Source organism: Malus sylvestris, chromosome 7 (assembly GCF_916048215.2).
Source record: "Malus sylvestris chromosome 7, drMalSylv7.2, whole genome shotgun sequence".
Lineage (NCBI taxonomy): Eukaryota > Viridiplantae > Streptophyta > Magnoliopsida > Rosales > Rosaceae > Malus > Malus sylvestris.
The window spans coordinates 28,053,287-28,076,394 of NC_062266.1; the positions used below are offsets into that span (position 1 = coordinate 28,053,287).

Here is a 23,108-nt window from a genome sequence, read left to right on the forward strand (position 1 = left end):
ATGAAAAGAAAATTGGTACAAATTAAAAAATATTTGCAAATTAAAAATAGGTACAAACTAAAAATAAAAATATATGATAAAAAAATTTAGCCATAAATATAAATATACTAATTGTAACATTTTTAACATTAAAGGAATATATTTAAAAATAAAAATATTTTATTATTCAAATAATTAATGATGTTATTAATACCCAAGAACCTTGATAAAAAATTGAAAATGACTAGGATTTTAATCAATGGAGTAACAAAAAAAAAGGATGTGAACCTAATTTTCCCTTTTCAAAATGATAGTGTTTAACCTTTATGCTCATTTTATCGTTTGGAGAAGAAAGTGACCGCCACCACCTACCACTATAATCACTAACTTTACACCACCACTGCTACTACCACTACCACCACCAACACCAGAACGATAATTGCCACCGCCATCGTTGTCACCACTGCTACCATCACCACCATAACCATAACCTTTACCACTGCCACCACAACCACTGCCGTCACCCCTACCACATTGTTACCTATGCACTCCAACCACCACACTCCACTATTGGCACCAACACCATTGTCGCCACCATCTCCACCACCACTTCCCTCGCCATCGCCGTTATCGCCACCATGCACCCCCACTACCATGTCTATTTTTGTCATTATATACAATTAAATGATTTTTACATTAAAATTTTACCAAATGCTTTTCCACTGTTTTTCATACTCGCAACACTTTTAGAAATACAGTTTATCAAACGCTCAACTGCTTTATTTTACAACTGATCATCTTCAAGCATAGGATAAATAGTTTTTAAAAAACGTAACAATCTCAAACTGGACCTTCAATCCATCCACATCTCTCCAACTGCAATCTATGATGACGCATATACACACCACACCTTTTTTCTTCTAGATCGATTCATCATATGGGTGAAGTTTGCATTTCACCTCCCCTTTCTATATCGATCATTGATATTTTGAATATTTCAACAAAAATATCGACAATTTTTTGGATATTTTAAACACTGCCCTTACTGTAGAAGGACTAATACGTATATTTGTATGTGCATACACAAATACATAAATATATGAATTTAAGTTTTCTTTTAGTTGTGGTTTGAGGGAAATGAATTGAATTTCATTGCTTCGGAAGCCAATAATCTGAGCCTTTCTCTGCGCCTCTCTGTCTACATTCTAAAATCACTTTCTGTCTCTCTCAGAGATTCTCTTGCTTTCTCTTTCGGCCTTTTAATTTTTTACGATGCCTGGTACCTTGTTCTCCTCCCTCTTTTCTTTTGAGCCGTCCGTCACGTAATTCATCTCTCTCTCTCTCTGACCGTCCCTTTCAAGGTTCTTCGTGATTACGGCGAAGTCCTCTTAGGCTCTTCCTATACATAAGGAGCTCAATCTTCAATGGTTCCTTCAGGTGTCACCCAGCTTTCTCACCCTTGTATTTATGGTATAACACACACACACACACACACACACACACATCACACACACACATATATATATATAACATAAATTCAACTTTAATTTTTTCAAACATTTGTTTTCTGAAGCTCTGTTTTCTTATGTTGTTGGAACAGAGGAATCGCGCTTTATGAAACGTATCGGTAAACTTTTCAGGAGTGGGCCTAGTCGTGGAGAAGCCGCCGAGCGTAGCAACCCGAATCCGCAGCTTATTGGTGACGAAAACGTGCTTTGGCGGGCGCTGCCTCGATCCTTGGTTTGAACACCAACCCCTCTCTTATTTTTTATGATCACGTTTTCTTAAATTCGGATTGTTCATATATGTTAGTTATTGTTGTTTGGATTACAAAATAATGGCATATTTTTGTTCGATTTCGGCTGCAAAATATGCCCTTTACTTGCAATACAAGGGATTCAATCTGAAATGGGTGGATGCTAAGAATTTTAACTTTCCTTGAGATTGCAAGATATGGGGTTTTAAAAATTCCCACTTGATTTTGAGTGCTTATATCTTCGTCCATTTTTACTTACTTTTCGTACATTCATTGTTAATTTATGTCTTTTAATTTTCTTTAATTTTATTTACTTGAATTTTTACTTTCATCCATGAACCTAATTTTTGTTACATTTTCGTTATGTTTTTACTTTTTTCCATTAATTTTTTGTGCACATATTCTCATTTGAAAAATCGAAGTTGGTGTAGAAAAGCTAGTTCATGTGAGACAATATTTGTCGAAGTCGTAGCCTTTCATTCATTGATCCATCTTATAAATAGATACAACTGTTTAAGAGTACAAAAAGTCCTATTGGGATGATAAGTTTTCCATCAATATCTCATATACAAGATAACAAATATTTGAACTTAAATTAAAACAAACTTAATCTAGTAATGCTAAGGAGACTAAATTTATAAACTAAATGATGTGTCACCAATAAGAATTAAACACGTTAATCAACGCTTAATTAATAATCCAATCATCAACTTCCATGACATTTAATTTACAAAATTTAATCTTCCTAATATTATCTTAATCTAAAACCATTATGGACTCATGTTTAACACCCCCTGCAAACTTGGCATCGGAGGATGAACAAGTTTGGATCGAAGTAGAAGATGACGAGCCTTAAGAAGACCCTTGGTTAGCAAGTGGGAAGGCTGATCAACAAAGGGCAAAAAATGAACTTGATGGCTGCCCAAGGCCACTCGTTCTATAACAAAGTGATAATCCAACTTAATATGATGAGTCCTAAACCTGGGTTGCTGCCATGAATGTGGTGTTGAGGTTGCTATAGTAGAGAAAAATAGGAAATTGATCAGCAATGCCTAACTCATGAAACAAATAAGATATGTAATTTCAGCACACGGGTGGGAGAGTGTTTGATACTCAGACTCAACATTAGACTTGGACACGGTTGGTTAATTGCTTCTTAGAACACCATGAACTTAAGTTATTGCCAAGATAAACCAAATAATTCGTTGTTGAGCGACGAGTATCAACACAACTTGACCAGTCCGCATCGGAGTAAGCCGAGATGCAAGCATCTAACCAAAGCACATGAAGCGCTTCTTAAAAGAAGCACATAACCGGTGCTTCTTTCATGAAGCAATTCAAGTACTTTTGTAACCCAAAAATATTTTTTCTAAAAGTGTTTTTAGTTATTTTAAAAACATTTCCAAACAAACCCGAAAACAGCGAATGTGGTATTGCGGTTGTGGGCCTATGCCAATGGGAACAACAGAAAGCTCCACATAAGAGGACGAGGCTGAATGGTGTGGCTTAACATATGGAAAGTCAGCCTCATGAAACATAACATGCCGAGAAATGTAAACACGTTCCGAACTTGGATCAAGTCACTTCTAACCTTTAAGAGAATCACTATATCGATTCATCAGTTTATTATTTACTTAAGGAACACGCAAGCAACCAAAGGTACGTAAATGAGTGGAAGAAGAAGAGCAACCAAACAAAAATGTGTGGGGAGTGGACCAACGAAGTGTAGGTGTAGGAAGGAAATTGATGAGGTGAACAAAAGTGAGCACGACCTCAACCCATAAAGTGAGAGGAGCATAAGCCGCAACAAGCAAAGTCCTAGTCATGTCGAACAGTATGATGATGTTTGAGCTCAGCAAGTCCATTCTATTGGGGCGTGTTAGGACATGAAAAATGTTATTGAATATTGGATCGACCGTAATACTCGGAAAATGAATGATTTACGTACTTAGTACCACCATCACTTTGTAAATATTTAATAGAGGCATTAAATAAATTTTTAACCATAGCCACAAATGTCTGAAAATACGTGAAAACCTTAGATTTCTTTTTCATTAGACAAATCCACGAATAACACGAATAATCATCGGTGAAAAGTATTTAATAAGATAACCAGAAACAAAATCAACAGTGGACATCCACACATCCTAATGGATAATATAAAAAGAAGGAACAATTTCACATTCATTATTCAATTCCAAAGGAAGCTGTGTGAATTTTCCTAAAGCACAACTTTTACATAAGTGACGAGAAACGATTGAGTTTGAACCTAGACTAGAATGTAAACGAGACAACACAGATGCATACGAATGACCAAGACGTTTATGCCAATCAATGGACGACGCAGTAAGAGCTTGAGGGGATTAAAACGACAACGGGTATAGTCCATCTTTACATGGGTCTTGAAAGAGCAACGCACTACTACGTAAATAAAAAATACGATAAAAGAGATGGAAGAAACAATTGCCACATTATTGTCTTACATAGCCCGAGTAACAGAAAAGAGATTTTTGTGTAAAGATGAAACATGAAAGATATTACGAAGACAGAAAGGTCCAGAATTAAGAGAAATAGGAATCGTACCAGTGAAAGTGATATTAAGTGTGTCACCATTACCCATTTAACCGAGTTGTGACCATGATAATGTTGTGGATTTTGAAGAGCACTTGCATCACCGGTCTTGTGGTGTGTGGCACTAGTGTTAGGAAACCAACCAGGGGTCCCGATACTAGGAAAGTCTCCGGATCCCTTCCACCAATCCACCAAATCAAGGGATCAGGACCCTTGAAATTTGATGTAACGGTTAAAGTTATTATAATTTTTAAAGGGGCTCCTTGTTTGTAGTTGTTGGATCAAATTTTAAGGGCCCAGATCCCTTGATTTGGTAAATTTGGTGGAAGAGATCCATAAATTAATCTCAGTTAATTTATTATAGCTGCATCTAACCTTCTCGTTAGACTGTCTACGTACCCTATGAAGGGATCAAGCCATTCTTAGTTCGTCATTATGCTTCTAGAACAACATCTTTCCACAAAATTTGTAGAAAAACAACATTATTGGACCAAGTTTAGGCTCCCCTTGGAGCATTCAAAACTAAATCAAATTGTATAATATTATATAGGTTTTGAAGCTTATGTTCTGTACTTTAAAAGCATATAAAGTTTGTAGAAAACGGAGCTCTAAATTGGAAGTTATGCCAAAAAGAAAATGGAGTTTTGAAACTGGAAATCTAGCTTTCTGCTGCTGTTTGGCAGCTCGCGACCTAAGTTTAAATAAGGTTTTGTTCAATCCAAATTCAACGGAACTGAGGGAAAACAATTGGGTTATGATCATGAACATATGTACTTTCAACACACTAAAAATTTCTCCAAAGAAACACATAAAGACCTAGAAATTAATAGCCAAATTAGGCTACTCGAAACTTGAGTTTTCTTTGCAAAGAAATCAATTTTTTGCAACTTACGTAACAGTCCACTTCCAATTCATATAACAGATCCCAAAATACTTTCAGGTAGTCTAAAAGTCATGTATACAACATCCAAACCTAACATAACTCAAAATTAGAAAAAAATTGTCCTTTTGAACCAAAACCTTGACCAAGAAATTTGATCCACACACCCAATCCGAATTACCCAGCTCTAATTCACGTTCAGTCTGGTTCATTGAATGATAGAAAACCCTAAATAAACTAAGAACTCCAAATATATCATGGCAGTTTCAATTCAACTTAGGGAAATTAAATTCGAAAATCAAGATGATCAAGGAACAAGGAATTTACCCTTCAAATCCCTGAATCCTTCCTTCACAATCACGTTCTCCATTGTGCTTTTATGTATCATTCTTGTCAACATCTTCACCTTCATCCCCTTCACCTTGACCCGTACCAGGTTGCATCCTCAGATAACATTATCTCTCGGAATTTCAGCGCCACTCCTTTGAAACCATCCAAAAGTAGGTTTTATGATTCTGGGTTGGCCGGATAACGTGGCTTTAACACTAGGTCGGTTGTTTGTGTGTGGTACAAGGAAGGAAAGAGAGGGATGGAGTGAGAGAGTTTTTGGAGAATTCCCGAAAATGGGTGGAAGAGACAGGCAGAAGTGAGACAGTGACTTCCCCGAAACCCACCACAAGAAAATTATAATCCTCCCTTTTCCTCATTTAAAATTAATACAATTTAATATCCTCGAAAATAATATAAAATTTCGTTAATACAAATACGTAGGTTACAATAGTGAAATCTAGGAACGGGATTTCACATTCTTCCCCTCTTTTAAATTTCAATAACCAATTACATACTTAAAATAATCAGGATGTTACATTGTGTGTCTATCACACTGAAAAATTTCTCTATTGGTTGGAAGGATGACCCAACAAACCAAGAGAGGTCCAATTACCTCTAGTAGCAAATCCGCGAGGCCCATTTCAGTGCAGAGTAGATTCATGGCCTAGGGTCAAAGTGGAAGTGATATGGCTAAGCTAACCACTAGTTGTTCTTGTTGAAATCATTTGAGGTATTCAGGATTCGGAACCATGGAAGAGGTGATGGTGGCAGTGGCGGACAAACCTAAAGAAAGTTGAGGTTTCACCATAAAATCAATTGGCAATATGAAGAGCAGTCCAATCTCTTATAAGCTCATGTAAAGTCCCTGCTAGAGCAATCCAATCTCTTATAAGCTCTTACAAAGTCCCTTCTTTTTAAGCTTAACACATGAACAACACAACCGGGTGACGTTGAGCACATATGGCCGTTTGGCTTCACACGTGAGACAACCTAATCTGATACCATGAAGAAAGTTGAGGTTCCGCCATAAAACCAATTGGCAATATGAGAAGTAGCCCGATCTCTTATAAGTCCATGCAAGGTCTCTTCTCTCATCAATATGAGACTTATTCTCAACATAATTAGAATGAGGAGGAATCGTGGTGGTGGTAGTAATGGTGACAGCAAGTGGAGGATTTTGGAGATCGAAAGCAATGCTCTTGGAGTGAAGTTCTTCGAATGCGGCAGTGGAGATTATTCAGGACTGCAATGCCAAGCATGGAGTAGTCTGGGCCGAGACCGCGAAGGACTGTAACAAGATTGTCAGGGTCAACTGGACGACCCATGTTGGCAAGTTTATCAGCCAATGATTTAGCATGCTGCAGACACTCAGGGACATACAAGATAATAAATATTTGAATAAAGTAAAAGCAAACCTAATCTAAAACCGTTATGGACTCTTGTTTAACAGAAGGATTATTTGATGAATTGGACTAAATGGTGCTAACGTGTGAAACTATAAGAACGAAAGTGCAACAAAGAAAACTACAATGACGAAAGTGAGAATCCGAGTAAACGACTGGAACCGTTGGTGCATTTCTAAATTAGTTTCGTTGTCTTTTCGTGATCAGGATGACCGCTCTAGAGCGCAGAAGGAGAAAGAGGAGTTAGACCATGCAATTGCACTGGCTCTGGCTGAAGATTTGAAAAAAACAAGTGGTAGGTTTCCATTCTTCAAGATCTGAACTCCGAGTACAATGTTCTGTATGCGCGCGCGTGTTTTCACAATGTCGTTATTGAGGATTTAAAATTTTCAATTTCCAGGATATAGATGGCAGACAGAAAAAGATGACGAGCTTGCTAGGTCACTTCAGGAAGGTCTGAATCCACCTTTATATCCTCCATATGCCCGAGCCCCTCCACCGTATTATCCCAATGGACAACAAAGGTAACATTTTATCGGGTGTACTTTTTAATTTCGCGAAGCTTAAGATCTTCAATTTGATCAATTTTTATTTGCGTACCAAATTGCTCAGTGTTAATGAAGCTTGAAAGTTGCTGATACTAATCCTGTCCTTTTTCTGTCTGATGAGCAGAATATGTGGTGGTTGTAAACGCGACATACGCTATGGCAACTACCTGGAATGCATGGGGACTTTCTTTCATCCCCAGTGCTTCTGTTGTCGTTCTTGTGGCCGTCCGATTGTTGAGAATGAGGTAGCTTCTCTTCCTTGGACTCGAACGACTGTGTTCTTTTTGTTTCCTATGATCTAGTTCTTACTGGTGTTCTCTCTTGATTGAAGTTTTCTTTGTCAGGGAGGGATCCATATCACAAGTCCTGCTTTAAAGAACTGACTCATCCCAAGTGTGAAGTTTGCCATCAATTTGTAAGAAAAGTCTATTTTCTAAATAAATAGAAATATTATTGTAACCTACTTCGACATAAACAATTCTTCGCTTTGAAAATTTTCAGATTCCAACAAATCGAGCTGGTTTGATCGAGTACAGATGCCATCCGTTTTGGTCACAAAAGTACTGTCCAGCACATGAACATGATAACACATCTCGTTGCTGCAGTTGCGAACGCTTAGAGGTACTAATCTACACTAGCACCAAAATTTTCTTGAAAACAATCTCCTCCAAGTATTTCTTTGAAATGAAATGTCACGAGCGCTAAATCAAAACTTTCTGCTTTCTTCTTTTTCTTCCTTTTGAAGACATGGGATACAAGGTACGTTTCATTGGGGGACGGGCGAAGTCTATGCTTGGAGTGCATGGAATCTGCTATCATGGACACCGGTGACTGTCAGACGCTGTATCACGCCATACGAGACTACTTTGAAGGGATGAACATGCAATTGGATCAGCAAATACCCATGCTTCTGGTCGAAAGACAAGCTCTAAACGAAGCTATTGTAGGCGAAAAGAGTGTAATGTCGAAATCCCTGCTCTGTTCTTGAGGTTTTTTTTTTCAGTTTGGGGAGTTCTACTAGTTCATAACTGGTTCTTTGCAGGGCCTCCATCACATGCCCGAGACGAGGGGTTTATGCCTTTTGGAAGAGCAGACTGTCACCAGCGTACGAATTTAGACAATTCTACTAGTTCGCTTTTCGTTCTTTCTTAAAATTGAAATGATTCCTGAAGCTGACCTAAAAGGAATTTTCTCATTTGTTTCTCTTGAATCTTCATGAGTTACTAATCAGATCCTCAAAAGGCCGAGAATTGCGGGGCATCAATTTATCGGAATGAGAACCCAACCTCAGAAATTGACTCGAAAATGTGAAGTTACTGCCATTCTTGTTCTCTATGGCTTCCCAAGGTAAAGCTAGTAGGTTTTTTCAACGAAAAACGAAATGGTTATAAAACTAGCACTACGCAAAGTTCATCTAACCGTTTTCAACATTCTTGTTGGATGCAGGTTACTAACAGGTACCATTCTTGCCCATGAATTGATGCACGGCTGGTTACACCTCAAAGGTAGCATGTATTTCCAAAGCCCTCCTCGCACGAACTAAACCTATAAAACCCTAAGCCCTGAACCTCGCCCCCTCTTTTTTTTGGGACTCAATTTCTTGTTTAATTTGACAATGCAGGCTACCGGAATCTTAATCCCGAGGTAGAGAAAGGCATCTGCCAGGTGCTTTCGTACATGTGGCTTGAGTCAGAAGTAATGCCGGGATTCAAAAACATGCCGTCTTCATCTACATTTACATCCGCAGCTTCCTCTTCCTCTTCCACGTTTTCATCAAAAAAAGGTGGAAAATCGAAAATTGAACACAAACTAGGGGAGTTTTTCATGCACAAAATCGCCAACGATTCTTCACCTGCATATGGAGGAGGGTTTCGAGAAGCTAATGCAGCTGTCAACAAGTATGGTTTGCGTCGTACATTGGATCACATTCGCCTCACCGGAAATTTCCCGTTGTAACGAGGAAAAAATAATGTTGCTATTTCATTGATCTCTTTACTTTTATACGGCCTTTGAAGTCTAGTATTTTGCTCAACCCTAATTACGGATTGAGCTCGTCGCAGAAGCTTTAGGGTGCTGGGACTGGGTGGATACAAGCTCAAACTGTGACTCTTCCAAATATTAATAAATAATAACAAATAAATGAATGTATTAATTTCTTCGAGATGAGAGATTCTTCTGTTCTTAATTCTTACAAATTTTAATGGAGTTGTCTGCGTTATGGAATCTTCTCTAAGAGAAGTTTTGTGAAAGATTACTTCCTATGAGAGCAAGGTGGTGGGCACGTGACAGATTCCCCAATGTGTAGAAAAATTCTTGTAAAAGACGAGCATGCTTTTGGAGACGGATTAATTTTTCAAGGTGACTAGTCACACCTTCATGTAATGTTAGAAAATTGCATTTAACAATATAGATGAATGACGATATCGCCATGGTAGTGTGACAATCACGCTGAGAAATTAGCTAATAGATAGATTAGTACAACATTTAATGATCGCTTGCCTTGTTAATTCGAAGACAAGAGCACATCAGAAGTGTGAGATAAGAAGACTGAATATTTCTGATAACTGCGGGAGACAGTTGAGTCGCTAAAAATACTAAATGTGAGAGATATAGGATCGCCAATCTATGCATGGAAAAATCTATTCCTCACAGCAGTATGGGAAAACTACCTACCATGAGATTTTGTTACAACAGCTTCATTCACGCCCTTCCTACACAGGCAGGGTCCGTCCCTCCCTGCCCCTGCGATGCCATTCGATTGGGTTCTCAGATGGGAGCAGCTCAGATTTCTCCTCGAGAGAAACCTAGAAATTCCGAGTGCTATCCTACGGAGGCTCTTCGAATTTTGGCTTTTGGGGTTTGGTGGGTACTTTTTTTTTTTAAAGGAATATATTTGTGTAGAAAATAAAAAGTGAATTTTGTAGGAAAAAAAAGTAGGTAGAAAATGAGAAGGAATAAAAATGGGGAAAATGTTTTTTGATTTTTAAAAAAAGAAGAAGAAAGCGTCAAAAGATTGGGATTCAGACAGCTGCAACTCCTATGTGAGTGTAACGGAGGTGCCCATAATAATCTGAGTTCTATACAAAATCTAACCGTTGCAAAAAATTATTAGATTTCTATATATGCAAAATTTAATTGTTTCGAACCACTAAGTAGTACGTACCATAGAAAACAAATTGATTGTAACGAATAACTTAGTAATAAAAATGATAATATACCGGTAACACTGAAAATCTCTTGCTAAAACATGTTTTCAGATATGAACTTCTATGCATTTGGAATTTGGAAGGCTGAACCCAGCTAGCAAAACAATCTATTAAGGGATCACCCTAAGGCTAGGCCTCAACCAATAACTGAACCACATAACTAGGAGGAAGAGTCCACACTCCGTACAAACCCCAACTCGAAGAAAAAAACCCAGTATGCAGACAAAACCACGAGCAAAAATGGAGTGATTTGTTTCATGATGTGCTCTGAATTTTGAACGCTTCCTCTTTTCACGACAGTATCAGTCTAAATAATTTTACTTTAAAGAAAGGCATTTGAAACAGCAGGGTTTTCAATTTTCCATGTGCATGCATGCATGGTATCTGCTGCAACCCTAAACTAAATATGTTGCCCTTTACCAGAATCCTAGCCTCCAACATCAACTGCTGCTTGCTCACAACTTGTCCTTAACACACAAAATAAATGATTAAATATTTGTAAGCTGATAATAAAATTCAAATGCATAAACTGCCATAGCAATTCAGATTTCTCAAAGTAATAAAATTCCTAACTATAGGCTCCTAAAACTTCTGTGAAAATGGTTCAAGTTACAGCCTATTCACTATAGATTATATTCCTAAGTAGATCCATTCCTTGCGTGATTGTTAAACCGTCATGTGATTTAACCAATCTATTTACGTTATAACACATTTTTTTTATTTATTATACTGGACTATAAAATGTTAATATATCATATATTCACTTGTATTATACACATAAATTAGTAATATTACGTAAGATGACTCATATATCTACATGATCTATAAGCACCTTTTCTTGTAGGTAGGTCCAAGCCTGCCCTTTAGGCTTTGGCCAAGATCAATAAACAAGTGAAAAAAAGCATATGGACGGCTAGCAAAAGGCCCCTTTAATATTGACCAAAAAAAAAAAAAGGCCCCTTTAATACTGAAATGAGTCATCATATCGTATAATTGTGTGGTATAGGAATATTGTCGGACAGTTGCCATGCAAAAACCGACTTTGCCTATGGTTGCCTGTTGCAGATAAAAACATAAAAGTATCAGCCACTCTGTGCCTTGTCAAAACAGGCACGAATACAGATTTTCTACATCCAAGAATCTCTTGCATTTTAGAAATGCTAATTAAACTTCCAAAGGTCAATAAACTTCCAAAGGTACCAACATATTAGGTGTAAAGGTGGGTTTTGGCTATGCTCTATACACAAAGTTTTAAACTATTCATAACATGCAAAATTAGGAGAATGACTCACATTAGTTCAGTAATATGTATAATATCAAGATTTTATCTGCATTATATAACATTATTGAATCAAGACACCGTATAATAATAAATTTGTTGCATATAAATTGCTCTCCAAAACTCCGTTCCACCCTAAATAGCTCACCCACCTCAGTTTTGGTGGCTACGTCTGGGCCGCTCCAAAGATTTATGAGATCACAATACTTTGCCTTTGGCAGTATCAAAATTATAATATATATATATATATACACACACATATATGTGTGTGTGTGTGTGTGTGTGTGTGTGTATTGCAATATTTGATGTGATTATATAAATTGTTGTGCAACAATGTTAAGTATGAAACTAATAAACTAATACGGAAAAATATGACAAAACAAACAAACCAAAGTGACATTAAGATTTATACTGGTTTGGTGTAGGCCTACGTTCAGTTCAAAGACGCCAAAATAATTCCACTAATAATTAAAATGGAGATTACACATAGAGTTTAACTAACAAATCTAAAATCTCACATACCCCCAATAGCTAACACTCAAAACAACAGGGTGTACGTTGGATTTGTGATTTGATATTGAATAAGAAGGGATATTTTTTAGGAGGGAATATTGTTGCCATGTGAAAACCTAATGAAAAGAAAAGAGAATTAATATATAAATAAGTATCTAATTCCATAGGAAGCAAAGATAAATTTGTAGACATCGAAATTTCGGTAAATAAATGTTGATCGATAAATCAAAGTTTCAATTCTCATGTATTACATAAATTTTACACGTAGTGTGTGACTCAACGAAAAATTGAAATGAGTTGGAAAAGTCATCAAACAGGACACGTGTCAACACCTGGCAGAAACGACTTATTTCATCTGGAATATTATATTCAAAATTAGGCCTTGGAAATTTCTATAAATAGAAGGCTAATTCATTCATTTAAGGGGGGACCAAAATCATTAGGCAAAATTCTTGAAGCTCTGAAGCTCTGAAACTCCGAAGCTTTCAAGCATCCAGGTTCCCGAAGAATCAAGAAAGCTCTCTTCGCTCTTCGTTCTTCGTTCATCGTTCATCCTAAGATCAAGCCCCAACGGCCCTTTGGATCAACAATCATCCACCAATTCAAGATCAAGCCCCGACGACCCTTGAAGAGAGTGTTCTTCGTTCTTCGTTCATCGTTCTTCCAAGATCTGAAACTCCGAAGCTCTGAAACTCCGAAGCTTTCAAGCATCCAGGTTCTCGAAGAATCAAGAAAGCTCTCTTCGCTCTTCGTTCTTCGTTCATCGTTCATCCTAAGATCAAGCCCCAACGGCCCTTTGGATCAACAATCATCCACCAATTCAAGATCAAGCCCCGACGACCCTTGAAGAGAGTGTTCTTCGTTCTTCGTTCATCGTTCTTCCAAGATCAAGCCCCGACGACCCTTGGATCAAATCCACCTTCAAGATCAAGCCCAAAAGCCCTTGAAGATCCGTTCATCACTGTTCTTCAAGATCAAGCCCAAAAGCCCTTGAAGATCCGTTCATCACTGTTCTTCAAGATCAAGCCCAAAAGCCCTTGAAGATCTGCTCATCACCATTATTCAAGCCTCAAACGGCCCTTGAAGAAACACTCATCCTCAAGATCAAGCCCCAACGGCTCCTTGAAGATCCGCTCAAATCCACTTTCAAAGATCAAGCCCACGGCCCTTAAAGAACGTTCATCCAAGATCAAGCCTCGACGGCCCTTGGATCAATCACACATCCACAAATACACACCTTACAGAGATCGAATCAGAGGATCAAAATAGAGAGAGATTGTAACCCAAAATCATCAAATACAAATATTTGTTTGTGCACGTTGTTCTTGTCTCTTTCGTTTCAGGAATTTTCCGTGTTCACAAATTGGCACGCCTGGTGGGACAATCTCTACCTCTCATCTCTTTCTCCGTTCAAGAAATTCAAGCACACTTCCAAAAATCAATGGCATCAAGCAAAGGACAAGCTATTCTCACAAAGGAAAGAAGCCTAAGCACTTCCGCTATGAACGGAGCATCCATTGGCGCCACAAACGCTTCTCAACATGCCACTTCAAAGTTGGTGCCGCTAAAAGAGCAAGGGGAGCATCAAAGGCGCGAGTCCGTCATCAACCTGACCTCGTTGGGGGCACCAAAGTATGCTACTGAGGCACATAAGATGACATCCCAAAGCAGCCAACGACGTTCTTCGTCAGCATCTTGGATATCTAAAGGAAAGTCACGTCTATTGGTTGCACAAGTCATGACCATCGGCGTTACCTCCATCGAAGAGCAATTGGCTCAAATGAATGAAGCAATTGCAAAGCTAACCCGAACTGTGGAAGAAAAAGACTTGCAAATTGTAGCACTAGTCAACCGATTGGAGGCACAGGACGGCAAGAAACCCGACCCAGAAGATGAGCCTACGGTGGAGAGAATCGATGTGAAGCCGGAGCCAGACCAAGCAGCGGCACTCATGTGATCTCTTTCTATCCAGCAGCTGCAAGAGATGATCACCAACACCATCAAGGCACAGTACGAAGGGAGCTCAAATACCTCCGGGTTGTACTCGAAGCCGTATTCAAAGAAGATTGATGCCTTAAGGATGCCGATGGGTTATCAACCGCCAAAGTTCATGCAATTCGATGGAAAGGGAAACCCGAAACAGCACATTGCCCATTTTGTTGAAACTTGCAACAACGCAGAGACCGAAGGGGACTACCTCGCCAAGCAGTTTGTGCGCTCGCTGAAAGGAAACGCCTTTGAGTGGTACACGGACCTAGAGCCTGAGTCCATCAACAGCTGGGAGCAATTGGAGCGGGAATTCCTCAACCGCTTCTACAGCACCCGCCGCACTGTGAGCATGCTAGAACTGATGAGCATAAAGCAGTGGAAGGACGAGCTAGTCATTGACTACATCAACAGATGGCGCACTCTAAGCCTCGATTGTAAAAACAGGCTCTCGAAAACCTCTTCAATCGAGATGTGCATCCAAGGCATGCAATGGGGTTTGCAATACATCCTTCAAGGAATTAAACCACGGACATTCGAGGAATTGGCCACCCGTGCCCATGCATGGAGTTGAGCATCGCCCATCATGGGAAGAAGGAACCGATCGCCGACTACAAGAACGACAAAGTTCTTGAGACAAAGGTGGAGAAGGTTACGGGGAAATCCACCAAGGAAGCAATGACAGTCAACACAACTCCCGTCAAAATCCCTACACGAGGCAAGGCGATTCAAGCCGAAGCCTTTCGTGATCAAGAGATGCGTAGACGCACTTTGAAGGAGCTTGAGGAGAAAACTTATCCATTCCCCGACTTTGATGTGGTTGCCATGTTAGAAGACTTGCTGGAAAAGAAGGTGATCGGCTTACCTGTGTGCAGACGGCCAGAAGAGATGAATCGCACCGACAGTCCAAGGTACTGTAAATTCCACCGCTTCATCAGTCATCCGACAAAAAAGTGCTTCGTGCTGAAAGATCTCATCATGAAGCTGGCTCAGAAAGGAATCATCGAGCTAGATCTTGACGATGTGGTGAAGTCAAACTATACCACCATCACTTCTGGCTCTTCCTACTCAAAGTTTTACCTCAACCTTCGGGGGCATCCTCCAAGACAAACAAAGTTGAAGGATGAACTCAAGTCACTCCTAAGAAATTGCACAAGAAGCATACGTCTCCTCCACAAGTGCACCAATCAGAAAGGGGGCAAAGCAGCTTTCGCCAACCTCCAGAACAATGTGAAAATGTTGGAGATAATGAAACTTTGACACAAAGAGCATCCATACCCATCACGATGTGTGACATTTTCCCAGAAGACTTCTTCAACTACTCAGTCAAGGCTCATTGCTATGAAGATTGCGCGGAACAACTCTCCCGGATCGCTTGACGAACCACAATAGCTCCTTGTTCGCACGAGCCTAAACTGCACGAACCAACGCTCCTGGTCTGCATAAGCATAAAAGGCAACACCAATGCTCCTTGCCTGCACGAGCTGAAACTGCAACACGGCACCAAACGCTTCTGGTCTGCACGAGCATAAAAGGCAACACCAATGTTCCTTGCCTGCACGAGCTGAAACTGCAACACGGCACCAAATGCTCCTTGTCTGCACGAGTTGAAACTGCAAACGACACTAACATTCCTTGCCTGCATGAGTTAAAATTGCAAACGGCACAAAAAGAAAATACCAAAAAAAAAATGTATGTATTTGAACTACGTTACGACTTGATCTCTTCTTTAAAGGGGTACGTAGGCAGCTTGAATATTCAAAACTTTGAGTTCAGTCCACATCAAAATAATAATAAAAAATAAAAAAATAAAAAAATAAAAAAAGTTTTATTAAACATTCGACTATTGAGAGTCAATTTTATTATACAAAATATAGAGAAAAAAAAAGAATACATATGTTATTATGTATTTACAAAAAAAAAAAAAAAAAAAAAAACAAAAGGAAATAAGAAAAAAAGGAAACATATATATGTATGTCTCGGCCCAGCAGCAGAAGGACACGCAGACGAACAACAGGTTCGTCATCGAGCACAGGCCCAGGAGCCCAGAACCGGTTGATGCCATTAGATGCAGCCCAGGCCCTTCAAAACCATAGACCAAATCCAGGCCCATCTCCTTCTTTGTCCACCAATTACAAATCCGGGCCCGGCTCTCAAAGCCCATCTTCACTCGTCTCGCTCTTCACCACATCCATCTCCGTCGCCTGCTCCGCCATCAAGTCCTCAATCGAGCTGTCCACCATCTGCAGCACCATTGACGGCTTGAATTCCCCCCAACCAGAGCAAGCTCTTCTCGAAGGAGTTGAGCCAGGCGGTGAAAACAAGACGAAAGTCAGAGATTTCTTCGTTAGTTCTTTGCTGTGCTCATAATAAGCTTGTAGATGTTCATGGAATGTGTGAGAGTTGCCTTTTCTCATTTGCAACAATTAATGAATCCAATGCTGAGACATGTAGATTACTGGTGGGTAAGTTGGGAACAGTCATAAATTTGATTTCGATCAGGATCCATCACTTGGGGGTCATAATCCTTGCTCTTCAAGCAGAACATTTTTGTTCTTGTTGCAATCAGCCGTGGATTTCTCAGGAGCATTCTCAAAATTTGATTAAAAAAAAAAAAAAAAAAAAAAAAGGAAGAGGGAAAGACAGAGATGAACCCTCGAAAAATCAGACAAGTTGGGAGGATTTTTGGGGTTTGGTAGGTAAAGAGGTTGGAGGGCTTTTCCTGCTTCGTCTCATTCTCCTTCTTCTTCTTCACATCTCTCTCTCTCTCTTACCTTATTCAATCCTAAAAGAAAAACAATTTAATATTTAATTCTGTTTTTCTGTTGGTATTTTCGTTTTTCTTTAATTCGATTTTTTTCCGCCAGAAGAGACAGCTGGTAGAGGATCAGAGAGGAGATTGGAGTGGGGAAGAGATATGCCGTTGGGGTGGTGGTGGTGCATCATCATCGGAACGGTGTCGTCTTGCGATGGTCGTCTTCGTCGTTGATGGGCCTGCAATTCCAATTGCAGATGAGTTGGCAGCCGAGTCTACTGAGTCAGAAGCGCAAGAATGGCCTGTCGCCTCTAGGGTTACGCAACCTCGGCAACTCTTGCCACCTCAACAGCGTCCTCCAATGCCTCACCTACACCCCTCATCTCGCCAATTTCTGCCTCCGCAAACTCCACACCTCTCTCTGTGACTCTTCGGATGTGGAGCGGAAGCGCGACTGTCCCTTTTGCATTCTGGAGAAGCGAATAGTGCGCTTGCTGAGTCTGGATCTCAGTCTGGATGCGCCGCAGAAGATATAGAACTGTCTTGGGATTTTTGCCAAACACTTTCGGGGCGGTTGACAGGAGGACGCTCATGAGTTCCTGCGCTACGTCATTGATGCTTGCCACAACACTTGCCTTCGGCTTATGAAGCTGCGACGCAATGCCACTGCCAGCGGAAAGGCTGCCAACGGCAATGTGGCCAACCGCATAGGCAATGGAGAGGCGGTAACATCGACAGCGGAGGTGGAGATCTGGGTAGAGTGCATGTCGGAGAGATGGGTCGGGTCGCAAAGCAGAGTTTGGGGCCTGGGATTGTTCTGAACATCGGTGCTCCGAAGCTCGGCTTCATCCCTGCAAATTCCTCAACCCGTCATCCAAATTTATATAAAAAAAATATAATAAAAAAATTATGGGCACCATTCTAAAAAAAAGAAAAGAAAATATGTTCGTAAAAAAATGAAAAGTTGTGAAATGGTTTTCAAATGGTGTCCAGCCACCGAAAGCAAAGAACAAAATATAATAAAAAAATTTGATGTGGTAGGTGTGAGCACTATCGAAAGCAGAAAAGAAGAAACAAAAAATATATATATATAAAAAGGAGTAAATGGATTCTTGGTGGCTAGCACCATACAAAAAAAGGGAAAGGGTTTTGGAATGGTGGATCAGTCCACGTGAAAATATATATATATATATATATATATATGTATGTATATAGCAAAAAAAAAAAACATTGAGAGAAATAAAATCTATTTTATTTATTTCTCTGGAAAGATTACATAAAATTGCATTCTACATGCAAAAAAAAAAAAAAAATTTACAAATGTGCAAGTAGCAAATATAAGGGGGCCTTCATTGATCAGATGGCGCCTTATCACTCGGCGGAACTCCGGGAAGAAGAGGAGCCGGATGTTGATCATTTGGAGCTTCATTACGCGGTACAGCCCCAGAAGACGAAGACAAATGCTGTTGGAACAAACCCACAAACCTCTGATGATCAAGTAAAATCTGACCATCAGATTCTTGCATCTGGTCAATCTTCCTCTTCATGTTTGTAGCATAGTTATGCGCGAGTCTGTGTAACTATTTGTTCTCATGCTTAAGCCCTATAATCTCCTGTTTGAGATTCATCACTTCAGCCGCTAATGATTCAACTTGACGGGTTCGAGCAAATAGACGTTGGACCATATTAGACACAGAACTTGCACACTGCACACTGAGAGCCGGAGAATCCTTAACAGCCAACTCATCAGACCGTTTGGAAAGTAGTTTGTTATCTTTGGGAGTGACAAGGTTCCTGGCCACCACCGCAGCAGTCATATCATTCTTCATCACCGAATCCCTAACGGTAAGAGGACCAGTATGGGATATGAAGGATGGGCGCCATATGTTGTCTGGAGAAGGCGGGACTGCCTCTTCACCAAGGTTCAAGTCAAGACGATGGTCGGAGGGGCCATACATTTTTTTCAAAAGTGTTGAAAGAAAGAAGAGACCGGACAAATCAAGATCTTAGAAGTGCAAGAATGGAGTTTCTACAAGCGAAAATTCAAGTGTGCTTTGAAACGAATTGCGTGCCTCTATAAAAATCAGCACTTGACGAGATTTCAGAGATCGAAGAGGCGAGCTCAGAATTCGAAGAGGCCAATTCAAAAAATCGAAGAGGTGCTAGCTTTCTCAAAAGCTAGGCTTGCTCGGAAACCACGGGCCAATCTTCCTTTCCAGACTTGTCCGCACTTGTCACATGTAACCTCTGCACTCAACGGAGCTCAGAAATCGAAGAGGCCAATTCAAAAATCGAAGAGGCAAGCTCAAAAAATCGGAGAGGCATCTTGCTTTTCCAGACGCATCAGCACCCATCACACGCAAACTCAGCTTTGCGGAAATCACGGGTAATTTGTCGAAGCGCCAATCCCAGATATCGAAGAGGCGCCAGTCTGTTTCAACCGCGTCAACACCTGTCACATGCACACTCAGCTTGGCGGAAATTACGGACAATTTGTCGAAGACTTCTGATGAAGAAGAAAAACGCGTGAAGCCATACTGATCAATCACTCAATAGTTGCCGACACGAGTGAAAGAATAGTACCTCTACAGGTATTAAAGAACTTCCTATAACTGTCCACCTTCACCTTCCATAGCAAGGCAGACATACAGAACCTTTCTTCATCTCCAAAAAATGCTTTCCCAACGAAGCCTTTCAAGTCACTCAGTGTTCCTTATTCCTTGGGGCACCTTTGCAAGCAAATGACTCCAAAGCAAAAGTATCTCATATCACCAGGGTATAAAGCAAGAGTATCTCATATCATGCTTTTTCCCTATCATTTCTTTTGTCCTTGTTCTTACCTACAAAGACAAGGATAAAGAAAACAATATGCCGGAACCTTCACTCAAACTCGGGTAAGGAACTGACTGCTTGGAACCCTTCCCTGATTGCCTACCTAGCACTACTCTCGAGTACTCGTCTCCCACTGCTGCTGTACTTCCAAAGAAGCTGCCACATCTGCCTGAAGAACAGATAAGGCAAGTGAAAATGATACCTTGCAGCACGTGGAGACAACGTGCAGAAGAAACAAGCAGAGAAGAATGCAGCCTGCACAGTCAACTCAGCGGAATGAGTATGAGATGAAGAACTTATGAAGATGCCACATCTGCCTGAGGAACAGATAAAGGAAATGAAAATGATACCTTGAACCATGTGGAGACAAAGCACGTGCTGATTCATGTTGATTCATCCGCTATTTCTTCAAAATCAAAAGTATCTCATATCATCAGGGTTGCAATCACTCTGGACGGTGAACTCGTTTTGACCCTCAAATTCTTGGGTCGACTTGCTAGGCGTTGTGGGCTGCATGTGCCGTTTCACCACCCTTGAATCAAATCCTTAAAGATCAAGTCACCAACTGGAAGAAGAGCCCATCAATCTTGAAGATCATACCGTTGACCAAACTGCTCAGGTGTGAATTAGAAAGATTGAACAAAGCAACAAGTCGTCACCTTCACCTCGTGCCTGCTTGCCATGTGTTCGAGTCAACCTTCAAGAATCAAGTCTTAACGGCCCTTGAAGAAGCTTCCAGCCAGATTCAAGATCAAGCCTCGACGGCCCTTGAGGAAATCACAAGTCCGATTCAAGATCAAGTGTCTACCACTCTTGAATCAAAACCCAGTTCAAGATCAAAGCTGTGGAAAGTTAACAAAGCGCAAAAACAAATACGTGCCGATTCATCCACTACCAAAGCCAAAGATCATCTACCACATGAAGCTCCCTGTGGTCCAATTTCAAACCTTCAAGATCAAGCCTCGACGGCCCTTGAAGAAATTTCAAACAAAAGTTCAAGAACAAGCCTCAAACGGCCCTTGAAGAAATCTCAAGCCCAATTCAAGATCAAGCCTCAACGGCCCTTGAAGAAATCTCCAGCCCAATTCAAAATCAAGCCTCGATGGCCCTCGGATCGACATCTACATTAAGAAATCTCCAGCCCAATTCAAAATCAAGCCTCAACGGCACATGTATACGACGCGCCTTGAAGTGGGGGCATTTGTAGACATCGAAATTTAGGTAAATAAATGTTGATCGATAAATCAAAGTTTCAATGCTCATGTATTACATAAATTTTACACGTAGCGTATGACTCGACGAAAAATTGAAATGAGTTAGAAAAGTCATCAAACAGGACACGTGTCAACACCTGGCAGAAACGACTTATTTCATCTGGAATATTATATTCAAAATTAGGCCTTGGAAATTTCTATAAATAGAAGGCTAATTCATTCATTTAGGGGGGGACCAAAATCATTAGGCAAAATTCTTAAAGCTCTGAAGCTCTGAAACTCCGAAGCTCTCAAGCATCCAGGTTCCCGAAGAATCAAGAAAGCTCTCTTCGCTCTTCGTTCTTCGTTCATCGTTCATCCTAAGATCAAGTCCCAACGGCCATTTGGATCAACAATCATCCACCAATTCAAGATCAAGCCCCGACGGCCCTTGAAGAGAGTGTTCTTCGTTCTTCGTTCATCGTTCATCCTAAGATCAAGCCCCAACGGCCCTTTGGATCAACAATCATCCACCAATTCAAGATCAAGCCCCGACGGCCCTTGGATCAAATCCACCTTCAAGATCAAGCCCAAAAACCCTTGAAGATCCGTTCATCACTGTTCTTCAAGATCAAGCCCAAAAGCCCTTGAAGATCTGCTCATCACCATTATTCAAGCCTCAAACGGCCCTTGAAGAAACACTCATCCTCAAGATCAAGCTCCAACGGCTCCTTGAAGATCCGCTCAAATCCACTTTCAAAGATCAAGCCCACGGCCCTTAAAGAACGTTCATCCAAGATCAAGCCTCGACGACACTTGGATCAATCACACATCCACAAATACACACCTTACGGAGATCGAATCAGAAGATCAAAATAGAGAGATATTGTAACCCAAAATCATCAAATACAAATATTTGTTTGTGCATGTTGTTCTTGTCTCTTTCGTTTCAGGAATTTTCCGTGTTCACAAAATTAACATATTTGTATTTGACGAACCAATTGGGAAAAAAGTGGGGGAAAAAGAGGGAAAAAGGGAGAATAAAAACCTGCTATGTTAAATGGACCACCATTAGAAAGAATGTTAAATCTTAATAGATTTTAAAGGCGGATTTGAATTTTGGGGTATCAGTGTTAATACAAGTTTTTTAGATAAGAACAGAGAGCGAAGTACGCCAAAAAAAAAAACAGTTTATTCACCCGGTGACCTTGTTGTGTACATGTCAACAGATATCAGCATATGTCGAAGCAATCTGATGAATAATATAGAAGAAATTTGTCGAGTGTTATCAACGCAACATGTCAATATATGCTTGGCATGCATTCATCAAACATTTGGTAAGTTCAAAAAGGACTCGAACTAAACATTCGAAAAATCTTCAGAAAACCTTCACATGTATATTTTTGAACTTGAGTGATTATGGGACCACCTTAGTCCCTATTTCTGTCGGCCCATGGGTGCTTTTATATGGATTTTGGTTCCTTTCCTGAGCCCAATGAGAGGATCCTCCTAAACAAGACACGTGAGCCATTGGATTTTCATCCAACGACTATAATTATTATAACTTTAAAGAGACATTCTGTTTGTAGCCGTTGGATAATCCAACGGCTCACGTGTCTTAGTCAGGAGGATCTTCTCCTTGGGCTCAGGAGAGGATACAAATCCCTTTTATATAGGCTGATTAATGGATATAATGCCAACATTTTCCTCTTCTCCAAACACAACCTCAACCCACTCGGCCCCAATAAAAGACGATATTTGAGTATAACGGTCCGTTACGGTTTATGTGATAATATGAATTTACGTGTTATAATATTAATAATAGACAATATAGTGTTGAGGTTATGGGTAATGCCCAGATGTTGGTGAGAGAGTAA

The 23,108-nt window shown here is 40.1% G+C and overlaps 1 protein-coding gene across 1 annotated transcript; it reads left to right on the forward strand.

The window, feature by feature from the left end:
• Positions 1-1,311: 1,311 nt before the first annotated feature.
• On the forward strand, positions 1,312-9,635 carry LOC126629280 (protein DA1-related 2-like). The gene is made up of 12 exons (XM_050299262.1): positions 1,312-1,449; positions 1,580-1,719; positions 7,127-7,214; positions 7,320-7,443; positions 7,592-7,712; positions 7,799-7,882; positions 7,969-8,088; positions 8,213-8,425; positions 8,510-8,572; positions 8,699-8,814; positions 8,914-8,972; positions 9,089-9,635. Exons 1-12 carry the CDS (start codon positions 1,404-1,406, stop codon positions 9,421-9,423), a joined length of 1,509 nt encoding a protein of 502 aa, XP_050155219.1. The 5' UTR covers positions 1,312-1,403; the 3' UTR covers positions 9,424-9,635.
• Positions 9,636-23,108: the final 13,473 nt, after the last annotated feature.

Excerpts from the sequence above, each read along its gene's own strand:
- LOC126629280 (XM_050299262.1), top strand. The coding sequence starts at position 1,404 with ATGGTTCCTTCAGGTGTCACCCAGCTTTCTCACCCTTGTATTTATG. Across the intron at positions 1,450-1,579 it reads TTCTCACCCTTGTATTTATG|AGGAATCGCGCTTTATGAAA; the intron begins GTATAACACACA and ends TTGTTGGAACAG. Across the intron at positions 7,883-7,968 it reads GTGAAGTTTGCCATCAATTT|ATTCCAACAAATCGAGCTGG; the intron begins GTAAGAAAAGTC and ends GAAAATTTTCAG.